The sequence below is a fragment of the Vidua chalybeata genome, chromosome 4 (genome assembly GCF_026979565.1).
Source record: "Vidua chalybeata isolate OUT-0048 chromosome 4, bVidCha1 merged haplotype, whole genome shotgun sequence".
NCBI lineage: Eukaryota > Metazoa > Chordata > Aves > Passeriformes > Viduidae > Vidua > Vidua chalybeata.
In genome coordinates this window covers 6317655-6340779 of record NC_071533.1, presented here as the reverse complement: position 1 = coordinate 6340779, position 23125 = coordinate 6317655, and the positions used below count along the sequence as shown (strand labels likewise).

Genomic DNA, 23125 nt, shown 5'->3' with positions numbered 1-23125 from the left:
GTGGTGTGGGAGAAGTTTTTAATGCTCATGAAGAAAGAAAAGCAAACTTAATCTTCAATAGTCTATAGTGAAGCTACTGTAATAAGGATTTTAGTTTAGTATAATGCCTACTGTTATTAAAGTCATAAAATGTTCTTGCTGTGCTAATTAATTGCTTTTCCAGTGTATAAGGGATTTAACTGATGAGATTAGTGATTTTTTTTTTTTCAGGGTCTGCAGTTTATTATGCATTGGCACTGTAGGTTTTTTTTCCCTAAACATCTGTAACTAAGCTTTTCATCAACGATGGATGCAAAATATTTTGATATTCATTATACTTGGTCAATGCTGTCGGTGCTAACATTACAAATTCCTTTTTTCTCTTCCTTTTAAAAGAGCATTAATCAATAATGGTGCTTCTGTTTGTATGGGTTCTAGTGTATATACTGTTACCTGGTTTCCAGGACAGACAGAAGGGGAGTGAGTATGTGTAAGGATTTGCTACTAGAAGATTATTACTCTTTTTCTGTTCTAAATTTACCCAGACCCAAAATACAAAGACTGTTTTATGTATGCACTGGCATATGGAAGAGAAAGAAGGTAGGAATAAGGGTGTGTCTTTGTGCTGTAATTTCTGACATAGTACCCTCAGCTCTAATGTGAGTGATCACATAAATGTGGAAGTTATCAGGAATTAATGATATAAAACACAGCAGATCTCTCTGGGACAATGCTGCTCTGACTTGACTCCTTCTGGTTGTTTCTAACTCTTGGATGTCTCTCTTCTTACTTCATTTTTTCACTGCTGACTTTTTAATCCCTTTCTTTCTAGAATTACCCCCCTCATTCCAATATCTGCTTCTCTACTTCTGTTCTCCTGTACCATTGTGTAGTGTTGTGAAATTCCATGCCCTTTTTGACTTTTCAGTGTATGTTGTTTCCCATCACTGCTTTGTTAGCCCTAGCTGGTTTTAGTATGGTTTTAGTATTGTTTTGGTCTCTCTCATCCAAACTCCTGGTCTCTTTTCCCCCTCAGACATTATCCCAATGTATGACGTGTCCTCTGTCAATCTTTACAGATTGACAGATTTACTCCTTCTGAAAAGTCTCCTTTTTAAAAGTTTCTTGTGAGAGTAGGTGTTTCATATTTGTTCTCATTTCCCAGTGTTCTTCCTCCCACAGATACCTTGCTTCAGCTCTGCTGATCTCCTTTGCTGCCTCTGTCTCTCACTCTGCTCTGTGTTTTCTGTCTGGAATACACCACTGTTATCTCTCTTTAAAAAACCCGAACAGCATAAACAACAAATGCCTCTTTCCCTAATCTCCTGGTTCAGCTGTTCACTTGCTACCTTCTCAGTTATGCTCTGTTGACATGGTGCTTCCTGAAGTTCCACTTCTCTCTGTTGTTATAATTTCAGTTTAAATTTATGTCTTTCTTTCCACTGATACTGTTATAACCAAAATTTCAGGAGTGTAGCCACCATCTTAATTTCCATCCTCAGCCTTTCTTGCAGTGTTACCTTGAATTGCTGCTGTGTTACATTCATTCTCTAACTCTTCAGTTTCCTATGAGGACTTCCTGGTGTCCTTCCTTTCTTCTTCTGTGCATTATCTTCATGTCCTTTAATTCTGACACAAAAAGTAACTGCTGTCTGTGATCATGTTTGGTTGATCCACCTTTTTTAACTTCACACCCAATTGCTTCTATCTAAATTAAAATTGTGGGCCAGGCTTGTTAGTTCTTCTCACTTCCAAATGGCTAAAGCAGAACTTTTAATCTCATTACTCCACTCAGTTCTCCTTATTATCTTGTTTCTTAATCACTGTGGGTAAAGAGGCCATCCAGCTTGTAGCTCAAATTCATAAAGGTTCCTTCTTGGTTTGCACCTCTGTGGGTCTTTATTTTAGGTAAATCAAGCAGATAGTGACTAAAGAGCAATTTTTAAAAGCAGCCTCTCTGTGACCCGTGTGGCTGAAACGCTTTGAAGTTGTCTCAACTACTGCAGCATCTTTCTCTGCTCTTGGCAAAAGTGAATTTGGCCTCCTCATGTGTGTTAGGGAGTGCACTTGAAGGATCACTTTCTTGGGCTGGCACTTGAAGTGTAGCCTGATTGTTTGCATCCTTTGCTGAAAGTAAAAGGGGTTTGAGGTGATACAAAACAGAGGAAAAAGTGCTGAATGAGTTGGCTGTACTAGATCTTACCACTGCTTCCATACTACAAAAATGGGACTCCTGTTTCCGATTGACCCTTGTTGTTTATTTAACAAGATGTTTGAATTCAAGTCCACGATTCTCTCTTCAGTGATGCTCTGCATGCCTTAGATGAATTGCCCGTAAACATCTACATCACATCATCTTTGCTTTCTTCCAGATTCCCCATTTGTCTGCTGAGTTTCTTTTTGGGGGGTTTTATTTGGTTTATTTTACTTGTGTGATGATTTTGAAAGCTGTTTATGTGGTTATTTTCTGCAAGGCAAACCTGTGTGTTTGACTGTTCATTCCTTCATCTCGACACCCTTTACATTTAGGTTGTAAGCTTTGTGAGAGCAGGGAAACTTCCATTTCCAGCCAGTGGTACATTCCCGTTGGTACAGTGGGGATTCCATATGCTGCACTATTAAAAATGACTAATTACTGATGGTTGTTTTTTTCTTTTTCATACAGTTCATAGAGGGGCCATTTGAAGATTATTTAAGAAGTTTGGAAAATCCACAGGTATGTTAGACTTGATTTATAATAGAAAGCTTTTGTTGAAGTTGATGGCTAATAGGATTTTTTTTCCTCTGAAATGTTTTTGATTGAGCTTAGGTCTTTGAATTACGTGAATTTTATGTACTTACTCTCTACTGCAAAATTATTTGGGGAATTGTGTTTTTATGTCTTGTTGAACTCCAGATTCAGTGTTCATATATTTATTTTCAACAATGATTTCTTGCACCTCTTGATCTGCTTATGAGGAGGTATAATTGTATATTTGTTTGAATTTAGTTTTCTTTTGTTTTCAATACAGGAATGGGTTGGACAAGTAGAAATAAGTGCCCTTTCTCTTATGTACAAGTAAGAAAACCTTTCAATATGTTTTACTGAGATAATTTCTGTTGTTTTGTTAGTAGATCAGTTCAAACAGCAAAGATAGAATTATGTTATACCATACCATAGTCCTCTAAAATTACAAATATATTTGAAAATTGCAGCTGTCAATGGATTAAATAAATTTGAAAAATGAGTTTGCAATATTGCCATGTATCTCAGTTGCACAGCCAGTTGTGGGTAATCTCATACAGTTTGTACTTTGTTCATTTTAGTATCCCAGTTTTTCTGTTAAAATTGCTTTTCTTCCTGTTACTCGCCAAGGCTTTAGTGCTAACCCTATTGCTCATACGTGAGCTGTACCCATTTCCTATATACTAAATCTTTATTCACAAAGTAGTGAGAAACAATGTGCTGAATGTTTATAACTGCTTTCTAATTATTGTGCAAGGGAGTGAGTAATCCACAGCATCTTCACTGTCAGCTGTTTATAAACTCATTAAAAATTCAGGATTTCAAAATGTTTACTGTAAGTTAATGGCTTTGTCTATTGATGAGACAGCTGATAAGAGGAAAGAATCAAACTAGTTAAATATTACCTTTGGGCACTTTGAGTGTTGTGTGTGGGAAATTGTATGGAATTCTATCTTTGCATTTTGTGAGGTGAATGGCCAGCTCAGAGTTGCGTGGATGGGGGAGGACCGAGCTGAAAGTCAGAGCAAAGCTTGGCGCAAGAGGCTCAGTGACAAGGTCCGATGGTTACACTGAGCCAGGTTGTAGAGGGATATAACTCAATTTAAGTCACCAGAACTGGATGCCTGATCACATCAGAAACTGGATGGTCGTGATCTGTTATATTTCTGGCCATGAGAAATGTATTCTCATAAAGAGGAGTAGTTTATTTTGCAGTTGTGCCACACTGGTATCCAGGGCCACAGCTGATAAATGAATAGAGACAAATCCTGGTTAATAACAGTGCGTTTTTAAAATATCCATTGGAAGAATCAGGAAGGTTTTGTGGCACAGGTGTAACTCTTCTGTAGTATTTCACTGCAGAGGTGAACACACAAGAGTAGTTATTGCTGTGCTTGTTTTGGGAAGACAGGCTTCTGTTGAAAAGGCAGTGTAGAGTCTCAGGGAAAGTAGGAATAGTGGTGGAGTTAAGGGGAAAGAGTTGCTCCCTCTCTTGTGTGCTGGCACACTTAAGGGAAGTAAGAATTTCCTATTGTGTTCCAGTAAGTGACTTTCAGACTTTTCAGGCATAGGATAGAAATTCAGTACAAATAGGTTTGATTTCCCTTTCACTCCTCAGACCTCTCACAAATATAGGTTGGTTATCTAGTAAATTTTTCTTTGCTGCCTGAAGTGCATGAGTCTTCTTTTCCTCTCAGAATTGCTTTTTCTGAGTAGTTGTAAAAAGTTGTTGTTTTTTTTTTTTTAATCCAGAAACTGTGAATATACTAAATTATTTTGCAAGACTGATAACATTTTTGCCTATGTGAGAAAGAAGCTGAAGCAGGTGACAGGTTGTTAAGCAAAGAACTCTAAGAGAACATTATGGATGAATGGGAGAGAGAAAAAATATTTAAGCTTAAAATCATGACAGAGATTGATTATAGCAGAGAAACCTGTGTTTTCAGAGGTGTTTTCTGTGGTTCTGTATCTTCCTTGAATTTGACTTCAGTGCTCAAATTGTTATTGATACTACTTTTAAAATAAATTCTTAACTGCTACTTTTTTTTCCAGGAAAGATTTCATAATATACCAGGAGCCAAATGCTTCTCCTTCACGTGTAACTGAAAATGGCTTTTCTGATAAGGTAAAAATAGAAAAATCATGGCTATTGTGACAGGCTGAAGTAAGACTACTTTATAAACAGAAGTAGTTGCATGTGACTTTTATTATTCAACACACTGAAAAGTTCTGAGAATTCAGTTTTAGCAGTTTATTTTGTACATGTTTAAGGCAGTTGTCCTGTTAATACATGTAACACTTATGCCACACCCTAAATACATCCTATCTATTTAAAAATATCTTCCTGCTAATAGAAAACTCTGAAAAAAACAATTTTCAGGCACTAATCTGTCATAATTTTTTTTTTGGCTTTTGTTCAAGTTCTGTTTGGTTTAAAGGATATCCACCAAACACTTTGATTATTTTACTGATACATTGAGATCCTGAGAGATAACAAAGCACATGGGTGCCATAAATTGAATTTAAAGGTAATGCTTATGAAAAATTAAGTGAGATGCAAAGCCTAAAATATCCCTGTGTTTTTTTTTTTAATAGGTGTTGCTGTGCTTCTCAAATGGAAACCACTATGATATTGTGTATCCCATAGAGTATGCAGAGAAGGCTGCTCTGTGCCAGTGTAAGTATTAAGCTGTTAGTTAGAACACATTTTTACCAAAAATCTTAAAGCTGTCATTGTTAGGTTTCAGGAAAAGGCTCTGTATGGAAGTTTATTATAGTTATTTTCAGTAGCTTGGTTTTCAGTTGGAGTTGTCAATGACTGTATGATTGCTGCCTGAAATAGTGGAATAAAAACTGATGTAGCTGGTACTTGATTTTGCTCTTCCACTTTCTCCTCCTCTTCCCCAGCTCTGCTGTATGAGTTGCTCTATGAGAAGGTGTTTGATATGGATGTAAAGAAAATCATGGCAGAACTTAGTGCTGTTGGTGTGACAGGGGGAAGTAATGGGAGCAGTGAAGTGTCTGCTTCGGATTCAGAAGATGACAACTACAGGTAAGTGAAATTGAAAAGTTGCCTGTGAGCACATGTTAAATGAATTTTCTGAATTTCTGGTGGATAGTGGAATCCAATAGTCAGGGTTGAAAACATTTAAAAATTACTAAGAAAAGCACAAATAGGTAGGGTTAGAAGTGTGAAAGAATGCAATGTGTAATCTTCGCTTACCAAGGACAGGCTTCTAGCCTTCCTCTGTTCTTCCTGCAATCTAGCTTTGAGTCTGTATACATAATGGATTATTGCCATTGCAACATGTGCCTCTTCCTGTTCAGAGTAGCAGAATTGTCTGGGAGAACTGTCAGTGTGCCAGTCTCTGTGAGAATGACTTGGCTTACTCTGCAGCTGAGTAGAGTTACATGAATCTGATCCAACTTGTGTGGCTTCCACCTCTGGGGGCTGGAATACCTGCTTGAGGTGAAGGTGATGGAGACATACAGATACAGCTTGCTCCATTTTGATCTGGATCATAAAGAAGTGGGTTTATATTCTTTTTGCTGGATGCTGTAGCAAGCTTTGAGATTTTGACCTGATTCCTTTTGCACAGTCAGTCATTCACAGTGCCATTTCTGCACATACATATTGGCAGTTTTTCTTCTGTTTAATGAGGTTCTTAACTCTGGCATGTATGAAATTCCACTGAAACTGTGGAGATGATGCTGCATCAGTGGATCATGTCCCCACCTCCCACTGATTGTTACAGTCCTTCCCTAGGGCTCTGCTGTGTGGCATGTGGCAGAAGTTCTTTGAGCTGTTGGGAGCTGGTTTCTCCCACAGGTTGAAAACAACAGAAAGGAAGATAATGGAAATCATCACAGAAAAAAAAAAAAAAAGTTCTGGGAAAGGGATTAGCTTATTTTTGTGTTTGGAAAAAAAAAATACTAGGGAATGTTGCCAATTAAAATACAAAGTATTTCTGCCTGAGGAAACAGTTATTATAGCTAAATGTCAGCTAATGGAAATCTTTATTCCTTTCTGTTCTTGGAGCTTTCCTGGGATTCAAATGCAGTAGCAGTGCCCTGTATCTTTGGGATTCCTAAGAAAATATCCTGCTAACCTCCTTAGCACCTTTGGAAATGAGGTCATGTGCTCACTGGAGACTGTGGAACGCAATGTTTTTGATTTAAACCATATGTCCTATAACGCAGGGGCTGGCGTGTGTGTATATGACTCTTGACCCAGTTAACACAAATTACAGACACTTTGCTGAGTTTATGAAGTCCTAAATCATTTGCTTGTTGAAAAAAAAAGCTTGTTTTGTTGAAGTTGACTTCAGCATGTTTCATAAGTTAGTTTTCCAGAAGATTCTTTTAATTTTATAAATGTAAACTTTTCAATGATGTTGTTATTAAGTTCAATAGTTTTGGGAGAAGTTAATGCTGACAGTTGCCTACAACTGTTGTAGGAAAAATACTTGGAACTTTCTCTGTGGAAAGTTTTTTTCTGGTGATGTCAGGTGTAGAAAATAAGAGTAAATTAGAATGCCTGATGGAAGTTAACTAACGGAGTAGGTTTTAGTTTTGAGGTTTTTTTTTATGTCTACTTTTGTAAGGTTTTCCTCATGTAGTTGCAAAAATTTTAAGAGGACTTTTGTTTCCCTGGTCTTCCACCCCTTCCTTTTTTTTTTTTTTTTTTCTAAGTGACAGAAAAGCACACATAAGATAGCCTTACTAAAACTTGTACTTAAACGCAAAATCTCATTTCATTATCAAAGAAAGTTAAAAATACAGTTTTTATTTTAGACAGCTTTTTCACTTCAAGAGATGAAGATATTCTGTGACATGCTTATTGTCAGGAAAATATATAGAGAATGGTATTTTTATCCCCTTTAGATGTGTCTTACCTGGTTTCAAGCCTTAGTAATGCTGTAATTCATTATGAAAATGTAACTTGCCTCTGTCCTATTACAGAAGTAAAGCTTCAACAGTTAGTGATATGAATGGAATGAAGTCTCTTTCTGGCAACAAGGTATTTATCCATTGAGATTTATTTTCTTTCTAATAACTTGTACTGGGCTATATTTTAGTATTTAATGTTCATGAGAGACTCCTGAGCTACTAGCTTTCCTAATATGTAATATTCTAAAAACAACCTGTTTCTTTGAAAGTAATGTATATTTTTAATGTACTCAGAGGTGGGTGGGTAAGTGTCCTTTTTAGTGCTTGCTTAGTTCTTAGATTTGTTCTGGCATAGTTAAAAGAACACAATTTACTTATTTTTTTCAAAGCTCTTTATGCTCTATGTATTTTCAGCATTTCTGTGTTTCAGTACAAGGCTTGAGCACTGTGATTGAAATATGCAAAGCTGGACATGTCTGTGCAGTTGACCATTTAGCACTTTGTTCTGTTCCACGCAGCACCTTGAGAGCAATGGGAATCCCACCTCATTGGTGTTGCCTAAAAAGGTTCTGAAATCGCTTGATCCCTTGGTTTACAGAAACATTGAATACGATGTTTGGCTCCGATCCAAATGGGGTGAGTAACAGAAGACTTCAAAGTTGCAGCTTTTGCAAGCTGTGTGAAGTGAAGCCCTCCTGAAAAACTGATGCAAGTGGCAGCTTGGTATATTTAAACTAACAGCATATTATTGCTTCTGTATTTACAGATCAGCAAAAACAAGATTTTTCTATTGCTGCTGGCATGCAATACTCCATCGGAGATAAATGTAAAGTAAGTAATATTGAATTGTAGTTTATGGACACATTAACATTTTGCTCAAGATGTCCATTTTCCCTCTTTGTTAACTATTTTGATGTTGCTACTTTATAGATACTCTTGGGTTGTGTCTTCAGCTGAGGATATACTTGTTCTTTAATTGTTGGCAGTGTTCATGACTTACAGCACAACATACAACTGATCAGTGCAATTTTGCACCATTAAAAAAACACAAGGTTAACTCCAAGAGTATATGTAGTAAGATGACTGGGAGCCTCAACATTAATCATGGAACTGTATATCTGTGTGTTTATGTTTGACACTGGAGACAGTGATTAATCTTTGTACATTGGCTTTGATAAAATCTCAGTACTGCCAAGTAATGAAGTACAGCTTGCTTTAGTTACTGCAGATCCCTGCAGTTGGGCTTGCTTTAGTTACTGCAGTTGGGCGATTCTTCCTCTCAGGGTGTTGCAAGTGTGTTACACAACTGGTCTTCAAATTCTATAAAGATTTGTATTAAGTGTTGCTGCTTAAGAAGAACTAAGGTTTGCCATTAAATTCTCAATCTGTAGATTAGTCTCCTTAAGTGTGTTAATTAAACTGGTGGTACTCTGCTAAATGTGTTTCTTTATAGGACATTTGACCATCTCTTAAAGTTATTAATATTAATGACAAAATATTCAGTTGGGGTAATCATGTAGCACAGAGGCTCTTCCAGTTTGTACTTTTTAATTTGTGTAATGGAATCAACCATAGTGACTAAACTGCAGGGAAAACACATCTGCAAACCTAAAAAAAAAACCCAGCCACAAAATACTCCATAAAGCCACAAGCCCTCAATCCTTCAAACCAAACCAACCTAATGCTGAGTTGATTATTTATTGCTTAATAGTACAGATGTAAGATGTGCATTTAAAACCCTAAGGCTGTCTTGTTTAGTATTTATTTACAGATATTATTAGGAGGAGACACTGGTAATTAATATATTCTCTCTGTCAAATTTTCTATGCATGTGGCAAGACAGTAAATATATAGTATAAAAACATGGGAAGAAAACATAAAGTGAATAGTGAAAGTTAGAGTTGACAAAATTAATACAACTGTAAAGCCAAATACTGTAGTGAAACATGAAGAAATTTATTTTGTATTCAGCAGAAGAATTTTAAGAACATAGAATGTCAGTCAGACAACTAACACTATGATCATATCTAAAGAACTTTTTTTGATTGTTAAAAAAACCTTCTGAAGAATAACTCCTGAAGTAGTTGGTGTTCATTATGTTCCTAATTAGACTACATTTCACTGAAGTGAAGTGGATTTTAATAGGCAAAAGCTTTGAGTTTTATTGTGAGAGAGAGTGTTTTCAGTAAAGCTGAAAAGCCTGGCTGCACTGATTGCTTTTAACTTTCTCATGTGGTTTTGAAAAGCATATTTCATTAAGTAGGGTTCCTCAGCAAGCTGTTTGTTTGTGGGCTGTTTGTTTAGTGTTGCGTGTGTGTGTTTGTTTTAATAGTATTTTTATTTCTTTTTGAAGAAGCAATAGGGATTGAAGATTGGCTTTTGATTCATTAACTGAACTGTGATGTGTATTTCTCAGGTCTTCTATTGCCCAGAGGAAAAGTTCTGTTTCTCATTGTTGATATTTTAAAGAGTTCGCTCCTCTCACAGTCATCTTTGGAGCTAATCCACTTTTTTTCTTACTCTTATTCTTTACAGGTGCGCTTAGACCATAATGGGAAATTTTATAATGCCCATATTCAAGAAGTTTGTTCAGAGAATGGGCCAGTTGTTGTATTTGTAGAAGAGCTTGGAGCAAAGTGAGTGCTTAATCTCTTTTGGAAAGGAGCACCAAACTGAACAAAGCATTACTTTGGTTCAGAGTTAACTTCAGGCCCTGAAACGTATCTGTTTCTTTACTTGGAGCAACTGCCACAAATTTGTTAAGAAAGCAGCATACTATTAAAAAAAGGAAGAATTGATTATCATTTCATACTTCTTTCTGTAGTGCCAAGTAGTCTGGGTATTAGTTGCAGAGCAGAACAGTAGTTGAATCAATAATATTTTAATTTTGTGCACAAGATTCATTCCTAAACAGATTGACACCAGGCTAATAAGGTGTTGCTTGTTCTTAATAATGAGATGCTAGATTTGTGACAAGATTTTTGTATTGAAAGGTCCATTAAAGCACTGAGCTCCTCTGGTGATTGAGTAGCTCTGCCTGATTTCATACAGAGTGCCAAGTTGCTGTTTAGATCAGCATCATCTTTGCCCTACGTGGGACAAAAAAGTGTTTGAAGTTGTTGTTGTTGTGGGTTGTGGATTTGATGGTTTTGGTTGTGTGGGGTGGAGTTTTTTGTTTGTTGGGGTGTTTTGGTGGGGAGTAGGCAGGGAGAGAGCAGTTTGAGACTGCTCTGCTGTAAGTCCTGTGACTTCTGGGTCAAAAAAACCCACACTGATTGTAGTTTGGGAAGAGGAAACACTTTCAGTCAAGGTAAATGAGAAAGATACCCATTTACCTTATTTGATCACCATTAAACAGAATTATGAGATTAAACAGAATTATGAGAGTATCTTGCAGTTTGAATCCTTTTTAGATTGGAATTTAACCTGTTTGAATAATGTAAATGTATTACAAATATATAATACTAGCAATATATTTACATTATTCTATTAATATAGAATCGAATGCATTATTATAGTTATTTATTATAATATTATATTACTATAGAATAAATATATAAATAAATAACCTTTCAGATTATGTAAACAGTTGCTTGGATCATCCTCTAGCATCCTCAATTAAAAAGGCAGTAATTGTTCTGGGATATATGCCATCAATGTAACATCTTTCAATCTTGGCACCTATTGCAGCGTTGGTAATAAATTTATCCAAGTATTGCTTTTTTCTGAGTATATTGCTTTTTGGGATCATGCTCTTTTTCTGTCAGCCCCAAAGGCATTACAATAGGCACTTCATAAATGGCTGAATGTTCTTTACTGGATAAGTTAATGTCAACTTACTAGTTTTATGTAAAAAGGAATAAAAAGGGGTTTGCTGTTCTACACATTGCTTGAGTGTAATCATAAAGGCAAAGGACTTTGAAAACAACATTCTCAAAAATGGCAAGATCTGTCAGTATTAGTGAACATGTGGTATTAATTTATGCAAGCCCCAGTCTGGTCTTTTAAGATATTATTCCCTCCATAATTCCTTGTTTTGTAGGCATGCTGTCTCACTGAAGAGCCTTAAACCTCTTCCACAGACCTCTCCTATGGAGGGCTGGAACACTGTGCCAGGGAAGAAGATAAAAAAGTTTTACCCAACATGGGGGCAGAATGCTCAGCCTGGTAGGACTGTACCTGTCTTTGTGTGGCAGAATCTTCTTTGTCAGATGTTTTGTCCCAGAGAGCTTAAAAAATGATTAAAACAAAAGTCTTACCTGTTTTCACACTGTTATCACAGATGCAGAGTGCAGAGGGCCAAAGAATCAGAGCAAGTCAATCAAACCCCAGTCAGCACTACCTCCTCGACTTCAGCATACTGTGGGAACCAGGCAGCACCAGTTCTTGGGTTCTGGGCCCCAACTTCATCAGACCTCAACTGAGCAAAAAGCTCCGGGCAGGAGTCCTTCCCAGTCTGCAAGGTAAAACTGCAAACAGCATCTTCCCTGGCTTGAACTCTTAACGGAGCTTCTGGAAGCTCAGGTACCTGCTTCAGATGCTTCCAACATACTCTTTTGAAATACATTGCCATTGAATTCTTAGGAAGTGTCCCAGGTCCTTAAGAATACACACAAGCATGGGAAAAATAATTTTTATTTTCTTGCATGGCAGAAACTGCCTACAAAGCCACATTTTTTTCTTGGAAAGTGGTTGTTAGTGTGGATCATCTTGTCGTTGCTTTTCTTTTTGGTTGGGGCTGAAATTATGTTGCAAGTGCTTCTTGGGCATGGCTAAGATCTTCCCTCAGCTTCTGCTGAACCTGCTTTGTGTTCTGACTTACCACTTGAAAGGAGTATTAGAAGACCTTTTGGCCTGCATTTGTTGGTAGTGACTTTTTGATTCCTTGGGCTACTGCAGCAGAATTTCTATTTCCATACTTGCATCTTCTTCCTTTCTCGTAACCCACGAGTTTGTCTTGGGTTTGATCCAGAATTTCTTAGTCCGAGTGATCCTGCTTCCTTTTTCCCTGCGCAGGAAAGCGGAGCGCGAGCGAAGCGAGGAGCTGAGCCATGGCAGCAGGGACTGTAACTACTTTGGGCTGTCTCCGGAGGAGCGCAGGGAGAAGCAGGCCATAGAGGAGTCTCGTTCCCTTTATGAGATCCAGCAGCGGGATGAACAGGCTTTTCCTGCTCTTTGCAATGTATGCTGCATTCCTTGTAATTAACAGTGCACTTGCCGTACTTGTCTGTGAACACTTCATTAGCCATTGGTTTGCTGTCCTTGAATCACACTGCAACTCAAAAATTACAGATATTAATTTTGCACTTGCTTTGTAATTAAAAGTACAGGTATCTACAATGCTTTATATGTTAAAGATAAGAAAATACACATAGTAGTTTATCCTGGGAATAACTGAACATCCACCACACAGTGCTTTAGGTGTGTAAATATGGGAGACACATGAGCATCTGTATTTGTAGGATTTTGGAGAGCTCATTCTACTGATGCAATTTTAATGAAAATGGGTGGGAGTCTCAGTACATCCAGGGAAGCGAGCAGATCCTGTGGGTAAAGAGCTACTCTCCACATAGGTTTGTTCTGGAGATGTGTGGGGCTTTTTGGGTTTAAATCCTAGGGCAAACAGAAAGAAGAACAAGGCTGGGGAGAATGACTAGGTGAAAGACTGAAGCCTAAGGGACTAAGGTTGCTCTCTCCTGAGCAGTAACAGTTTGCTGTGTTTGCTCACCTTCAGGAGGCGGATGTGATTTATTGTCTGAAACAGATTTTGTCACGTCAGCTAGTGACATGAATGCTCTTAAAGGGCACTTGGCAAAATGTAGCAATGAATGAGAAAGAGTGGATGAATCTGCAGATACTGAGCCAGAATCCCCCCCTTCCCCTTTCTGCCTATCACAGACATAAATATTATTTGTCATGAAGGCATTATACTATCATAGAGAATGATGGTAAGTGTCACTGGACTGATTACATAAAGTGATATTTCTGCTTTTGTCAACCTCTTCAGAACCAGTCAGTCTGTCAGGCTGCTATACAGACTGTGGATAATGTAAACCAGAAAAAGTTCTCAAATAGTGAAAGAAGAAACAGCAAGTGGACAGCAGAGGTGGAAGAGCAGAAGGAGAAAGGTAAAACTAAATGGGTTTATATAATGGCTGTTTTTTTTTTATTTGATTGGTTTTGTTACCAGCCTCAGAATTTATTCAAGATGGGGCATTCTGTTTAGGCAAAGAGGGGGAAATTACCCTAAGTAGCAGTGCCAAAACTGGGATGGAGGTAGCAAGGGGGTGGTTTGTGAAGAAAGTACATTTCCCTGCTTTGTGAATGTGGCTGAGAAATTTTTGTAGTAAATGGGAAAAAAAAAATCCTGGCTGGAATTTCTGTAGTAAATGGGAAGAGAAATGAGAAAAACTAAAAGACTTTTCAGAGTTACCCTAAATTAGATACTTTTGAAATTCTAGAATGTGTGGCAGAAAGTGCCAGTGGGAGGAGCCTTTTGCCCTTTATGAAGCAGGTAAAAGTATTCACTGTGGCATGGTTAAGAATTAGCATACCATGGTACAGGAAGGGGAGAAGGGTACAGAAGGATTGGAAAACAAACCTGTTTACAGTAGAAAGCTCTGTCCATGTTGTCAAAATTTTGTTTGGGTTTTCTCTCTCCCCCCAGTTGGTTACAACACTTCAGCTTCTCTTCATGGACTTAAAGCTTTTCCTCCTCTGTGAGGCAGTGGAAAATGGCAGTAATAGAAGAAAGCTGTAGGTGCCAGGAGGAGGTAGTTAGTAAATCTCTGCTAATTGCAAAGGAATTTTTTAAGGAACGTTCACATAGAGAAAGCTGGAGAGAAAGTAAAGACTCCACTGTCATGATGAATTTGACTGCAGCGCATGGCACGTCCAGCTTTCTCTGCTTTTTGTGACACTCTGGATTGCACTGCCTCTTGTGAAACTAGGTTAACACTCCTATGGGAATCAAGTATACTTCCTTCTGAGTGTTTAGGGATTCCTATTGCTGCTTGGGGATTTGGCAGTAATTCTCAAAATCAATGCTGTTTCCATTTATACTGCTGTCTAGTTGTGACAGAGTATATAACAAACTTTTTAAAAAGTCTGTATCTACTATTTGATAATCTGGGCATGAGTTTGATTGAAAAGCAGTGGTAGCCAGGTCTGAACATAAGCCAGAATGTGAAGAGCTTGTTCAGATCTTATTATGTCATGACCATTTTTTAACACTGCCTTCCCCACTGAAGTGTTTGCTGGTGCTTCAGGAATGAAGCTTTGTGCAGCAGTCTGAAAACTTTTTTTAGATCTTTTAATCCACTGCAACATTCTAAACTGTTTTTACTCAGTCAAAAGTAGACAAGACACTGAGCTTCTTTTATATTAATACTTGAATATGAAAATGCCAGTCAGAGCACTTTCCCTCTAAGCAAAGTACAAACTTCTGTTTCATTAGGAGCAATTTAGGATGAATATATTTAAAGGACAGCTGTGTTTCAATCCTGCTTTCTCCAAGCATCACTGAAATGGTTTCCAAACATCAGTAAAGAACATCTGTAGAGCTTGGAGAACCCAGATTGAAGTAGCTGCTCTGTTACTGCCTGAACAACTGTTTGTTTTAGGATGCTTTGATCTTTGGTAAAAATAGAAATTTAAGTTTTCTGAAGTAATATATACTAAGGTATAGGTTTGGTTTTGAAAGTTTAATTTTTGAAAGACAAACTAACTGGCTGAAGTTGTGATAGCCATAAGTGGTGTAATGGTTCATTTACTAGGTTATGTCTTGGTGTTGCAGAGTCAAATTCCAGGCAGATCCACTTAAGTCAGAAGCTTGAGCCAAATTCATCTGAGGTAATCTTAAAGAAAAGACCAAATTTTTTTTTTAATGTTATTGCTTCTCTGATACATGATTAGCAGAGCAATAGCTGCCTTTAGAGCTGTGATTGCTGCTGCTGCTTTACAGCTTTTAGTGAAATACTCCTAAGGCTGGAGACTTGTATTTCTGCCAGCTTTCCTCAGCCCTGTAACCTATACTTAGTCTTTCTCTGCAATCGGAGTCCTCAAACCTGGGCTATTGAGAGCACTTACAAATCTGGATTTGTAATTGCTTAGTACAGTCTGTACTTTCAGTATAATGGGACCACAGAAGATTTGATGTTTGCTAATAGCTATTGTGCTGACAGACCATGAGCTCTGAAGTTCAGTGAAGATTTATGGCCTCTTGTTGGCTTTTAACCTTTGCTGTCCTTTCAATGAGCAAAATGTCACACTAGTATAATATGTGATGGGTGCTTAGCCCACTTTGTATGTATGGAGTGTGGTTTACTGTTTGTGAATAACTCTTTGTAAAGTTAATCTTATTATTAGACTAGCTGTGTGTGTTGTTTCTAACTTTGCTTTAGAAGAATAGTCAAGATGAGAGTTATCCAAAAGCTTCATCTCCTTTGGAACAAGTAAAAACAGATTCTCCGATTGTTGCTGAGCAAGTAAGAAATGTTTGTTTGATTTCAAAGTTTTCCAGTCAGGAGACTTCAGACAAAGGGGAGCTTCATCACAGCCACGTATGTATTACAATACTGGCTTTTAATTACATGGTCATTTCTATGGTGATAATGCTAAAATTTCGTATTTACAGTTAGGAATCTGTTATGTCCAGCATAAAGGACAGTCCTTGATAGAAAAGTAAAAGTATATCTATTCTTTTCTGAAGAAGAGAGGGGTTATTTCATATCTTTCTGCCAAGGTAACTGTGCTTTTCCCTTAAATTCTATAGCTTTTCCTTTTCAGGCTTCTCTGAGGTTATTGGCAATTGCTTGTGAGAGTGGCTTTTCTTTTGGGTGGGAGATACTAAAATGTAAAGCTTGAGGAGGTGGTTCCAGCACTAGTGGCTCTGTGCTACAGGCATGGCTGGACAGAGCTCAGAGCAGTGTTCTTCACACAGTGATGCAGCTCAGGTCTCTTTGGGTATGTTCCTAGTTACTACTTCCCTGTGGGGATGGTGGTAGTCCAGATAAGGCTGAGTCATCAGCGTCACCAGCCGTGATGGGATTCAGATTTGTTTGTTTTTACAGAACCTGACCGAGTGCTTGCCGAGCGTAACTCCGACACCCTCTCCAGTCTTCTCTGAGGTGCATTTACCTCCAGCAGTGCCTTCTGTACCAGCCATTGTGCCAGCTTGGCCAAGTGAGCCAGCAACATACGGACCAGCAGGTTTGCAGAAATACTAACATAAATCGCAAATTACTAACCATGGAAAATACTTCAACTCTTGTTACCAAGTTGAAGATACTCTCAGGAGACACTGTCTGGTATAATTTCACATTCCAAAGGCAGGCATTCATAGGAATGTAGTTTCTCACTGCTGAAAGCTAGTGAGAGTTCTAACAGAGCTTTTGATTCCCTGTATGTACAGTTTGCTTGATTCCCATTCTGAAGGTATAAGAGGGTTGTGTACTTAATTGGCTGTTTTTTCTCTTGAGTGGGATAGCATTGAGTTTTGAGGATCTACTTAAGATAGAACATATTGTCAGACAGCACACTGACACCTGGTGTTTGTGCTCTCTGTCCCATGTAATAATATGCTCCTTGGTTGACTCCCGAGGACTCAGCTTGGGGCTTGTATATCTGAAACTAATGAGATACATTTGGACCTGAGCTGCAAAGCCAGTGTAGTGGGTTTTGGTGTGCTGTGCATATCCTGTGGTCTGTGAAGTTAGCTTAGAATCAGTAGTGCTCATTAGATCAGGTGCTGAATTTTCTCTCACACTGCTGTTTCTGTACAAGAACCAGCTTTCAGATCAGCCTGCTTTGTTCACATGTGACAGTTGCAATCCTGTTTCACAGACTGTGTCTGTGACTGAAGATGTGCAGCCCAGTTGATCTAAGCTCAAATTCAGAGTTGACTCTAAATGACTCGTCAGAATGAGAACTTCAGGAATTTATGTGCAAGTTTCATTTCCCCCATTTTTTCCTCCTTCCTACTTCCTTCTGGCATTCATAATTTTAAAAAGAAACAAAGGATCAATCTAGCTATTTCTGGAAAGCTTAGCTTACTTGTTTCATTCTTTCTGAAAACTATTCTCAGCAATTTGAATCTGCTGCATCAAATCTTTCTGATGTCTTTTGGTTTGTGATTATTTATCTATATATAGCTATGCATTGATACCTGTTCCAGATATATATATGTGTGTGTGTATATATACACACATACATATATATATACATGTACCTATGTTGGGTTTTTTTCCCTCTAGGTATCCCAACCCAAATACCTGCTTCTTCACTGATGCCAGGACCAGCAACGGGACCTGACTCTATTGTATCACAGGCTCAGGTAACATCTGCTTCAGGTGCTGGAGTTCCTGTGTGGCTACAAGCAGTTAACCAGCCTTTAATGCCTTTGCCTCAGACTCTGAATCCCTACCAGGATCCGCTATACCCTGGATTCCCTTTTAATGAAAAGGGAGAAAGAGCCGTTGCACCTCCTTACTCCCTGTGCAGTACTGGGGAAGACTTACCTAAAGGTGAGAAGTCTGAATTTGACATCATTTTTCCTAATAGGTCTTCTTTTCTTAAAATGTAGATAAACACAACTTTTTTTTTGGTCCTGTTGTTATTCTTTGTCCAAAGATCCAATAGTTGTCATTCTGTGATTTAAGATGTAGGAAGGAATGTTGAATAGAGTTGCAACTCTTTAGTTAGCATTGCCAACATTGTGACTGTTTCTGGTGGTCACACCTGGAAATCTGGTAGGATCATTCTGTGGTTCTTAGCTTGCCCCATCGTAACTTGAGGTTTTGTGTGTGTAAAGAATTATCTTTGGAAAACTGCTCCTGTCAGAGTAATAGGTTTGCTCATGTCACTTAAAAGCTTGGAAGCTGTTGAGCATTTCCCTACTGATCTGGGAAAATACAGGTTTTGGCATACTATGAATGCAAGGTATGTCCATAAAGAACATCTCATGGCTGACTGCACAGTGGTGTTTGTTTAGTGAACTGTTTCTTTAAAAACTAGAAGTTCACAGACTGTTAAAACTGAAATTTAAACTGCTTTTGTGTTCTAGATATCTTACTGTGGCAAAAAAACCCCAACTAATCAATTGAAGACATGCAAATAGTAACTTAATACCGGTGTTCTCTACTGAAATGGAACTTCATGCAGTTTTTGTATCAGATGAAACATTTTAGGTCCTTACAAATATATTTGTTCTTTTTTTTTTTTTTTTTAGATAAGAATATTCTTAGATTTTTCTTCAATCTTGGTGTGAAGGTAACTCTTCAAGCTTCCTTATGTTTTCATTTTTGTTACAAAAACCACTTGTAAATAATTGTTGGTACTTGGAGTGCAGAAGTTTTGTTGCTGCAGCTGTACGTTTCAAGTCCATCTTTCACTTTGAAATACTTCATTGTTTTGTGTTCTGTTAACTGGGATTCCAGCAGTTGTGCACAGTACACTTCAAGTCAGCAGAAATCAAATTCACGTCAGTAGCATAGTGAGACCTTTTGGCTTCCACCTGTGGCTGCACAGCCAGCAAACTGTGCTTTACAAAGTCACAGATAAATTGTGAATGTGAAGATACTTCTTTCGGATGATGTGCATAGAGAATGAGAAAAATGCCCTCAGACTTCAACCCTGGCTGTGTACTGGCAAAGCCACTGCAGTACAGATCCCAAAATCTTTCCTTGGGGACACTCCCTTAAGTACCCTGCATGTCTATTCTTTCTGCTCTGGTTAATGATAATAGTATTCTACTTTTTCAGTAATTATAGTAGTGTGTATGTGTACATGTGGTGCAAATCTGTGTGTGTGGTTGGGGAAGAGGCTTAGCCAAATCCCAGCATCTTCCATTGCTTGGCAAGGCAAAGTTGTTGGCTTTCTTTCTCTCTTCTGCACAAAAAATGTTCCTTTTTTACCTCCTTACTCCTTCTGTCAGGCAGATGACTTAGGGCAAGGTGCTGAGAGCTCTTGGGCTTATTTCATGGGACTTTGGCCATAGCAACAAATACTCTTTCGTGTCTGGGCATGGAAAGAGGTACCAATGTAAATTTGATACCTCTGCCTAATATAAGTCTCTGTGCTTAATAGGAAATCTGTAACTCATTAATTAGCAAGTGTCACCACATTGCATTTAAACAGTGTGAGTTTCCTTAGCAGTTAGAGTGTCCCAAGCATGTCAGCTGCTGTGGATTATTTAGGATCCAGCCTGTCATTTGGTGCTTCAGCACCATCTGCTGGTCCCAGCCCACGTTCTAGTGGCTGTGCTGCTCCACTGGTGTCACAGGGTACAGCAGGCCCTCTGCATTGTCTGTCTGCTGCCCTGCTCCAAACCTGCCCTGCCCACAGCCTTCCACTGCACACTGAGAGGGAAGGGGCTCCTGCAGAGGAGCTCTGCATAGGCTTTTCAGGATGGTTTGCTCCAGGAACTGTTCTACAGAGTCCAGTTCATTAACGTGGAGGTAGAGAAAAGGGAAGGGATCACCACCTGAGGTGGACAACTTCAGTGTTGTGGCCTTTGCAAAGTGAGGTCTAGTAGAAGAAATTGCCAATTAGTAAGTGTGATTCTGGAAAATGAGTTGGAGATGTTTCTCTTGTAACACATAGCTAGAACATGACTTACTAAGTCAGGCTTTATGTCTTTAACCATCTAGAAATCGTTACTAAGTTTTCTTACTCATCGTAACTGTTGCCCATTTCAACTGCATTTGGAAGGGAAGCAAAAAATAAGAACATCATCCTAGAGTCATAGGATTTAGAACTGAGGGCAGTTACTGTAAAGAAAATTCACTTTTATCTCCTATAATTAACCGTTTTGAAATGGTAAATGACTGGTGTGCTTTTATGTCTCTCTGAACATTCCAAAGACCAAATAACTGATTTTTTTTTTTCCCTGCTGTCTTGCAGGCATACAGTTGTCCCATGTGGGCACCCCATTCTTACCTGTACCCCCTGCACCAGGCCTATTTAGCTGCTTGTAGAATGTACCCAAACGTGTCCCTTCCTGTGTATCCACACAACCCCTGGTTCCAGGAGGCTGCTGCCGCTCAGAACGAAAATGAAACTGCACGACCAAACAGGCACTTTGCTGTCCAGACCGAGGCCAGGTCCAATGGTCAGATTCCACAGGTTGACAGATCTCCATCACTGCCTCTGATCATACCTTCAGCTCAGGTGACAGAAAGTCAAGGACAGGTCTGTGTCGAACCGGAGAATCCAGCGCAAACTCTTCATGCGAACTACGAGGAGTCCCTGAGAGGGAAAAATATGTTCCCACAGCCGCCCTTTGGACACAATCACTTTCTAGGAGCTGTTCCAATAGCACCTCCTTTCTTTCCTCACTTCTGGTATGGGTACCCAGTTCAGGGCTTCATTGAGAATTCAGTAGCGAGACCTAATCTTGTCTTGTCTCCTGAGGACAAAGAGGCAGCAGCTGGCACCTCTGCCAGCATGTACGTGGGCAAAGAATGCAGCCCTCCAGTTCCTGGAGTGAACTGTGCAGAGCAGCTCCAGAAGACCAACAGTGGCAGCGGCTCCAATACCGTCCCATTCCCAGTGGCTGCTGCAGGGACCCCGAAAGACACTTCAGCCAGGGCACCTCTGCTGGAGCAAACCTGTCCTTCGGCCGCTCCTAAGCAGAAAGCAGCTGGGCAGCAGCTTCGCCCTCCACAGACACAGGGCCCAGAGAGGCCGGCGGCAGGGCCCAGCACGCAGCCAGTGGTGGCAGAACCTCCCAAAAACGAACTGAAACCCGGCACTCCGGGCCGGAAGGAGAGGCCTGCTAAAGGGAGGGAGTCCAAGGGCGCTGGGAACGTGCAGACGGAAAGCAGGGCCCAGAGAACGAGAGAGGAGAGCTCTGAAGATGACACTGAGGTTTCTGACATGCTGAGGAGTGGCAGATCCAAGCAGTTCTATAACCAGACTTATGGAGGAGGCAGAAGGCCCAGACCTGACAGGGGTTATTCCAGCAGGGGAGGATACCAGTTCCAAAGAAATGAGGAGGCCTGGAAAGGACCACCTGGCAGAAGCAGAGATGACGGCTACCAGTATCAGAGAAACTTTAGAGGGCAGCCATATAGGAATGACAGGAGAAGGGCAACACTGGGAGATAATCAGAGGGGGCAGCAAGCATAAAATGAGTGGATAATCGGAAAACTTAAGCAAAAAGTAATTTGAAGTAGCAGTTTAAAATCTTAATTTCTTTTTAGTGAAGTTCAATGATATGTTTAATTTTGGGCTACTTTTTGGCAAGTAAAGACTAGGAGGATGTCAAGTCCTACCATAGGGTTTTTGGGGGGATTCTAGAGTTTGTTTGGCTTAGCAGTTTTTCTTCAATGTCAAATTAGAAAAAAAAATAGGCTTAGTGTTCGATAATTTTTTTCCCCACAAAGGTTTGCATTTGTGATAGAAGATGGGTATGTGCGTTTACTAGAGTGACAAATGACAGCATTTGATGTGATCTAGATTCTAAAATTGACAGTAACATTGCACCAAATATAAATGTATATTTTATCATACAATGCCTTAGTTCTGAACTGAGCTAAAGGAATTCTCAGCCTACTGCACTGTTGTCTCTGATATGCTTCCAACCCAAAGGCCTTTCATCTCAAAAAGAAAAAAATATCTGTCAAACTTGAATGTTTCTCTTGTGTGTTACACGTATGGCAGCCAGCTAACCCTGTGTCTTAGGTATGTTGTATATAGTTCTTTTCATAATCATAGGGTATATTTTTGAATTTTAAAAAGCATTTATTTGTTGAAATCAAAATCAAGACAAGCAGTCAAGAATACCTGTGTATGAACTGATAAGAATGGCTGTTTCCACCATGAATTCTTAATGCTGGCGTGACTAGAATGGTGCCTATGCCAACTGAATAATTACAAAGACAATAAAAATGTAGATGCTATGCATTTCCAAAATAATTCTGCATCTGTTATAATAGCAGAAGTTTTTTTAATGCCACTTTAACACTAATGCACTGACAAATCCTAGATATTTTGTGAGGAGATGCATAAAGTACATGTTACATTTTTTTAAGTTTGTACGATTGAGCTACTGTTCAGTATTCTTTTGTTGTTGCACTGTTGATGTTTTGCATGTACAACTTCTTGCTGGAACTACTTTTAAAAGCAAGAATGGAGAGTCTCAGTGTGCTCTGCTCTTCCCTACAATTCAGAAGAAAGTGGCTTCTGCCTTATATTTTTACACTGTGTCAGAGTTCTGATGCTGTTTCTTCTGAGCCCAGTTACGATCTCTGCAGTGTTCCTGTTGCCTTTGCAGTCTGGATGTTCAGCTGTCCAGGCTCGGAGAGTGCAGTGCACAGTATTCACTCAGCTCTGTTGCTCTGTAAAATTGAACTGTTGTGTATATTTTTATATCTCTGTATACAGTAGTGTAGGTGACGGTACCCATTCATTGTGTCTGAGATTGTACACCCTTGGTGCGGAAACCAGAGTGATAGTTACATGATAAAGAGTTTGTTTTCAGATGCATGCTATGTATAAAACCCTAATTAAAATAAATGTTTTGTCTTTTCA

General features: G+C 39.0%; 1 protein-coding gene across 4 annotated transcripts in view; it reads left to right on the top strand.

Annotated features, from left to right (window-relative positions):
- Positions 1 to 23125, top strand: part of OTUD4 (OTU deubiquitinase 4) — a 28521-nt gene extending 5396 nt beyond the window's left edge. The window contains exons 4-23 of one of the 4 annotated variants that reach the window (XM_053941113.1): positions 2645 to 2695; positions 2991 to 3037; positions 4757 to 4829; positions 5300 to 5381; positions 5612 to 5756; positions 7667 to 7724; positions 8113 to 8230; positions 8361 to 8425; positions 10130 to 10230; positions 11637 to 11761; positions 11877 to 12057; positions 12611 to 12776; positions 13602 to 13722; positions 15390 to 15445; positions 15997 to 16155; positions 16666 to 16804; positions 17848 to 17927; positions 18003 to 18117; positions 18822 to 18862; positions 20495 to 23125. In XM_053941113.1, the coding sequence (XP_053797088.1) occupies positions 2645 to 2695; positions 2991 to 3037; positions 4757 to 4829; positions 5300 to 5381; positions 5612 to 5756; positions 7667 to 7724; positions 8113 to 8230; positions 8361 to 8425; positions 10130 to 10230; positions 11637 to 11761; positions 11877 to 12057; positions 12611 to 12776; positions 13602 to 13722; positions 15390 to 15445; positions 15997 to 16155; positions 16666 to 16804; positions 17848 to 17927; positions 18003 to 18117; positions 18822 to 18862; positions 20495 to 21721 (3150 nt within the window). In that variant the 3' untranslated portion in view covers positions 21722 to 23125. Of the gene's footprint in view, positions 1 to 2644; positions 2696 to 2990; positions 3038 to 4756; positions 4830 to 5299; positions 5382 to 5611; positions 5757 to 7666; positions 7725 to 8112; positions 8231 to 8360; positions 8426 to 10129; positions 10231 to 11636; positions 11762 to 11876; positions 12058 to 12610; positions 12777 to 13601; positions 13723 to 15389; positions 15446 to 15996; positions 16156 to 16665; positions 16805 to 17847; positions 18118 to 18821; positions 18863 to 20494 lie in introns of all 4 variants that reach the window. The other 3 variants (XM_053941111.1, XM_053941112.1, XM_053941109.1) reach the window with 3 other exon arrangements.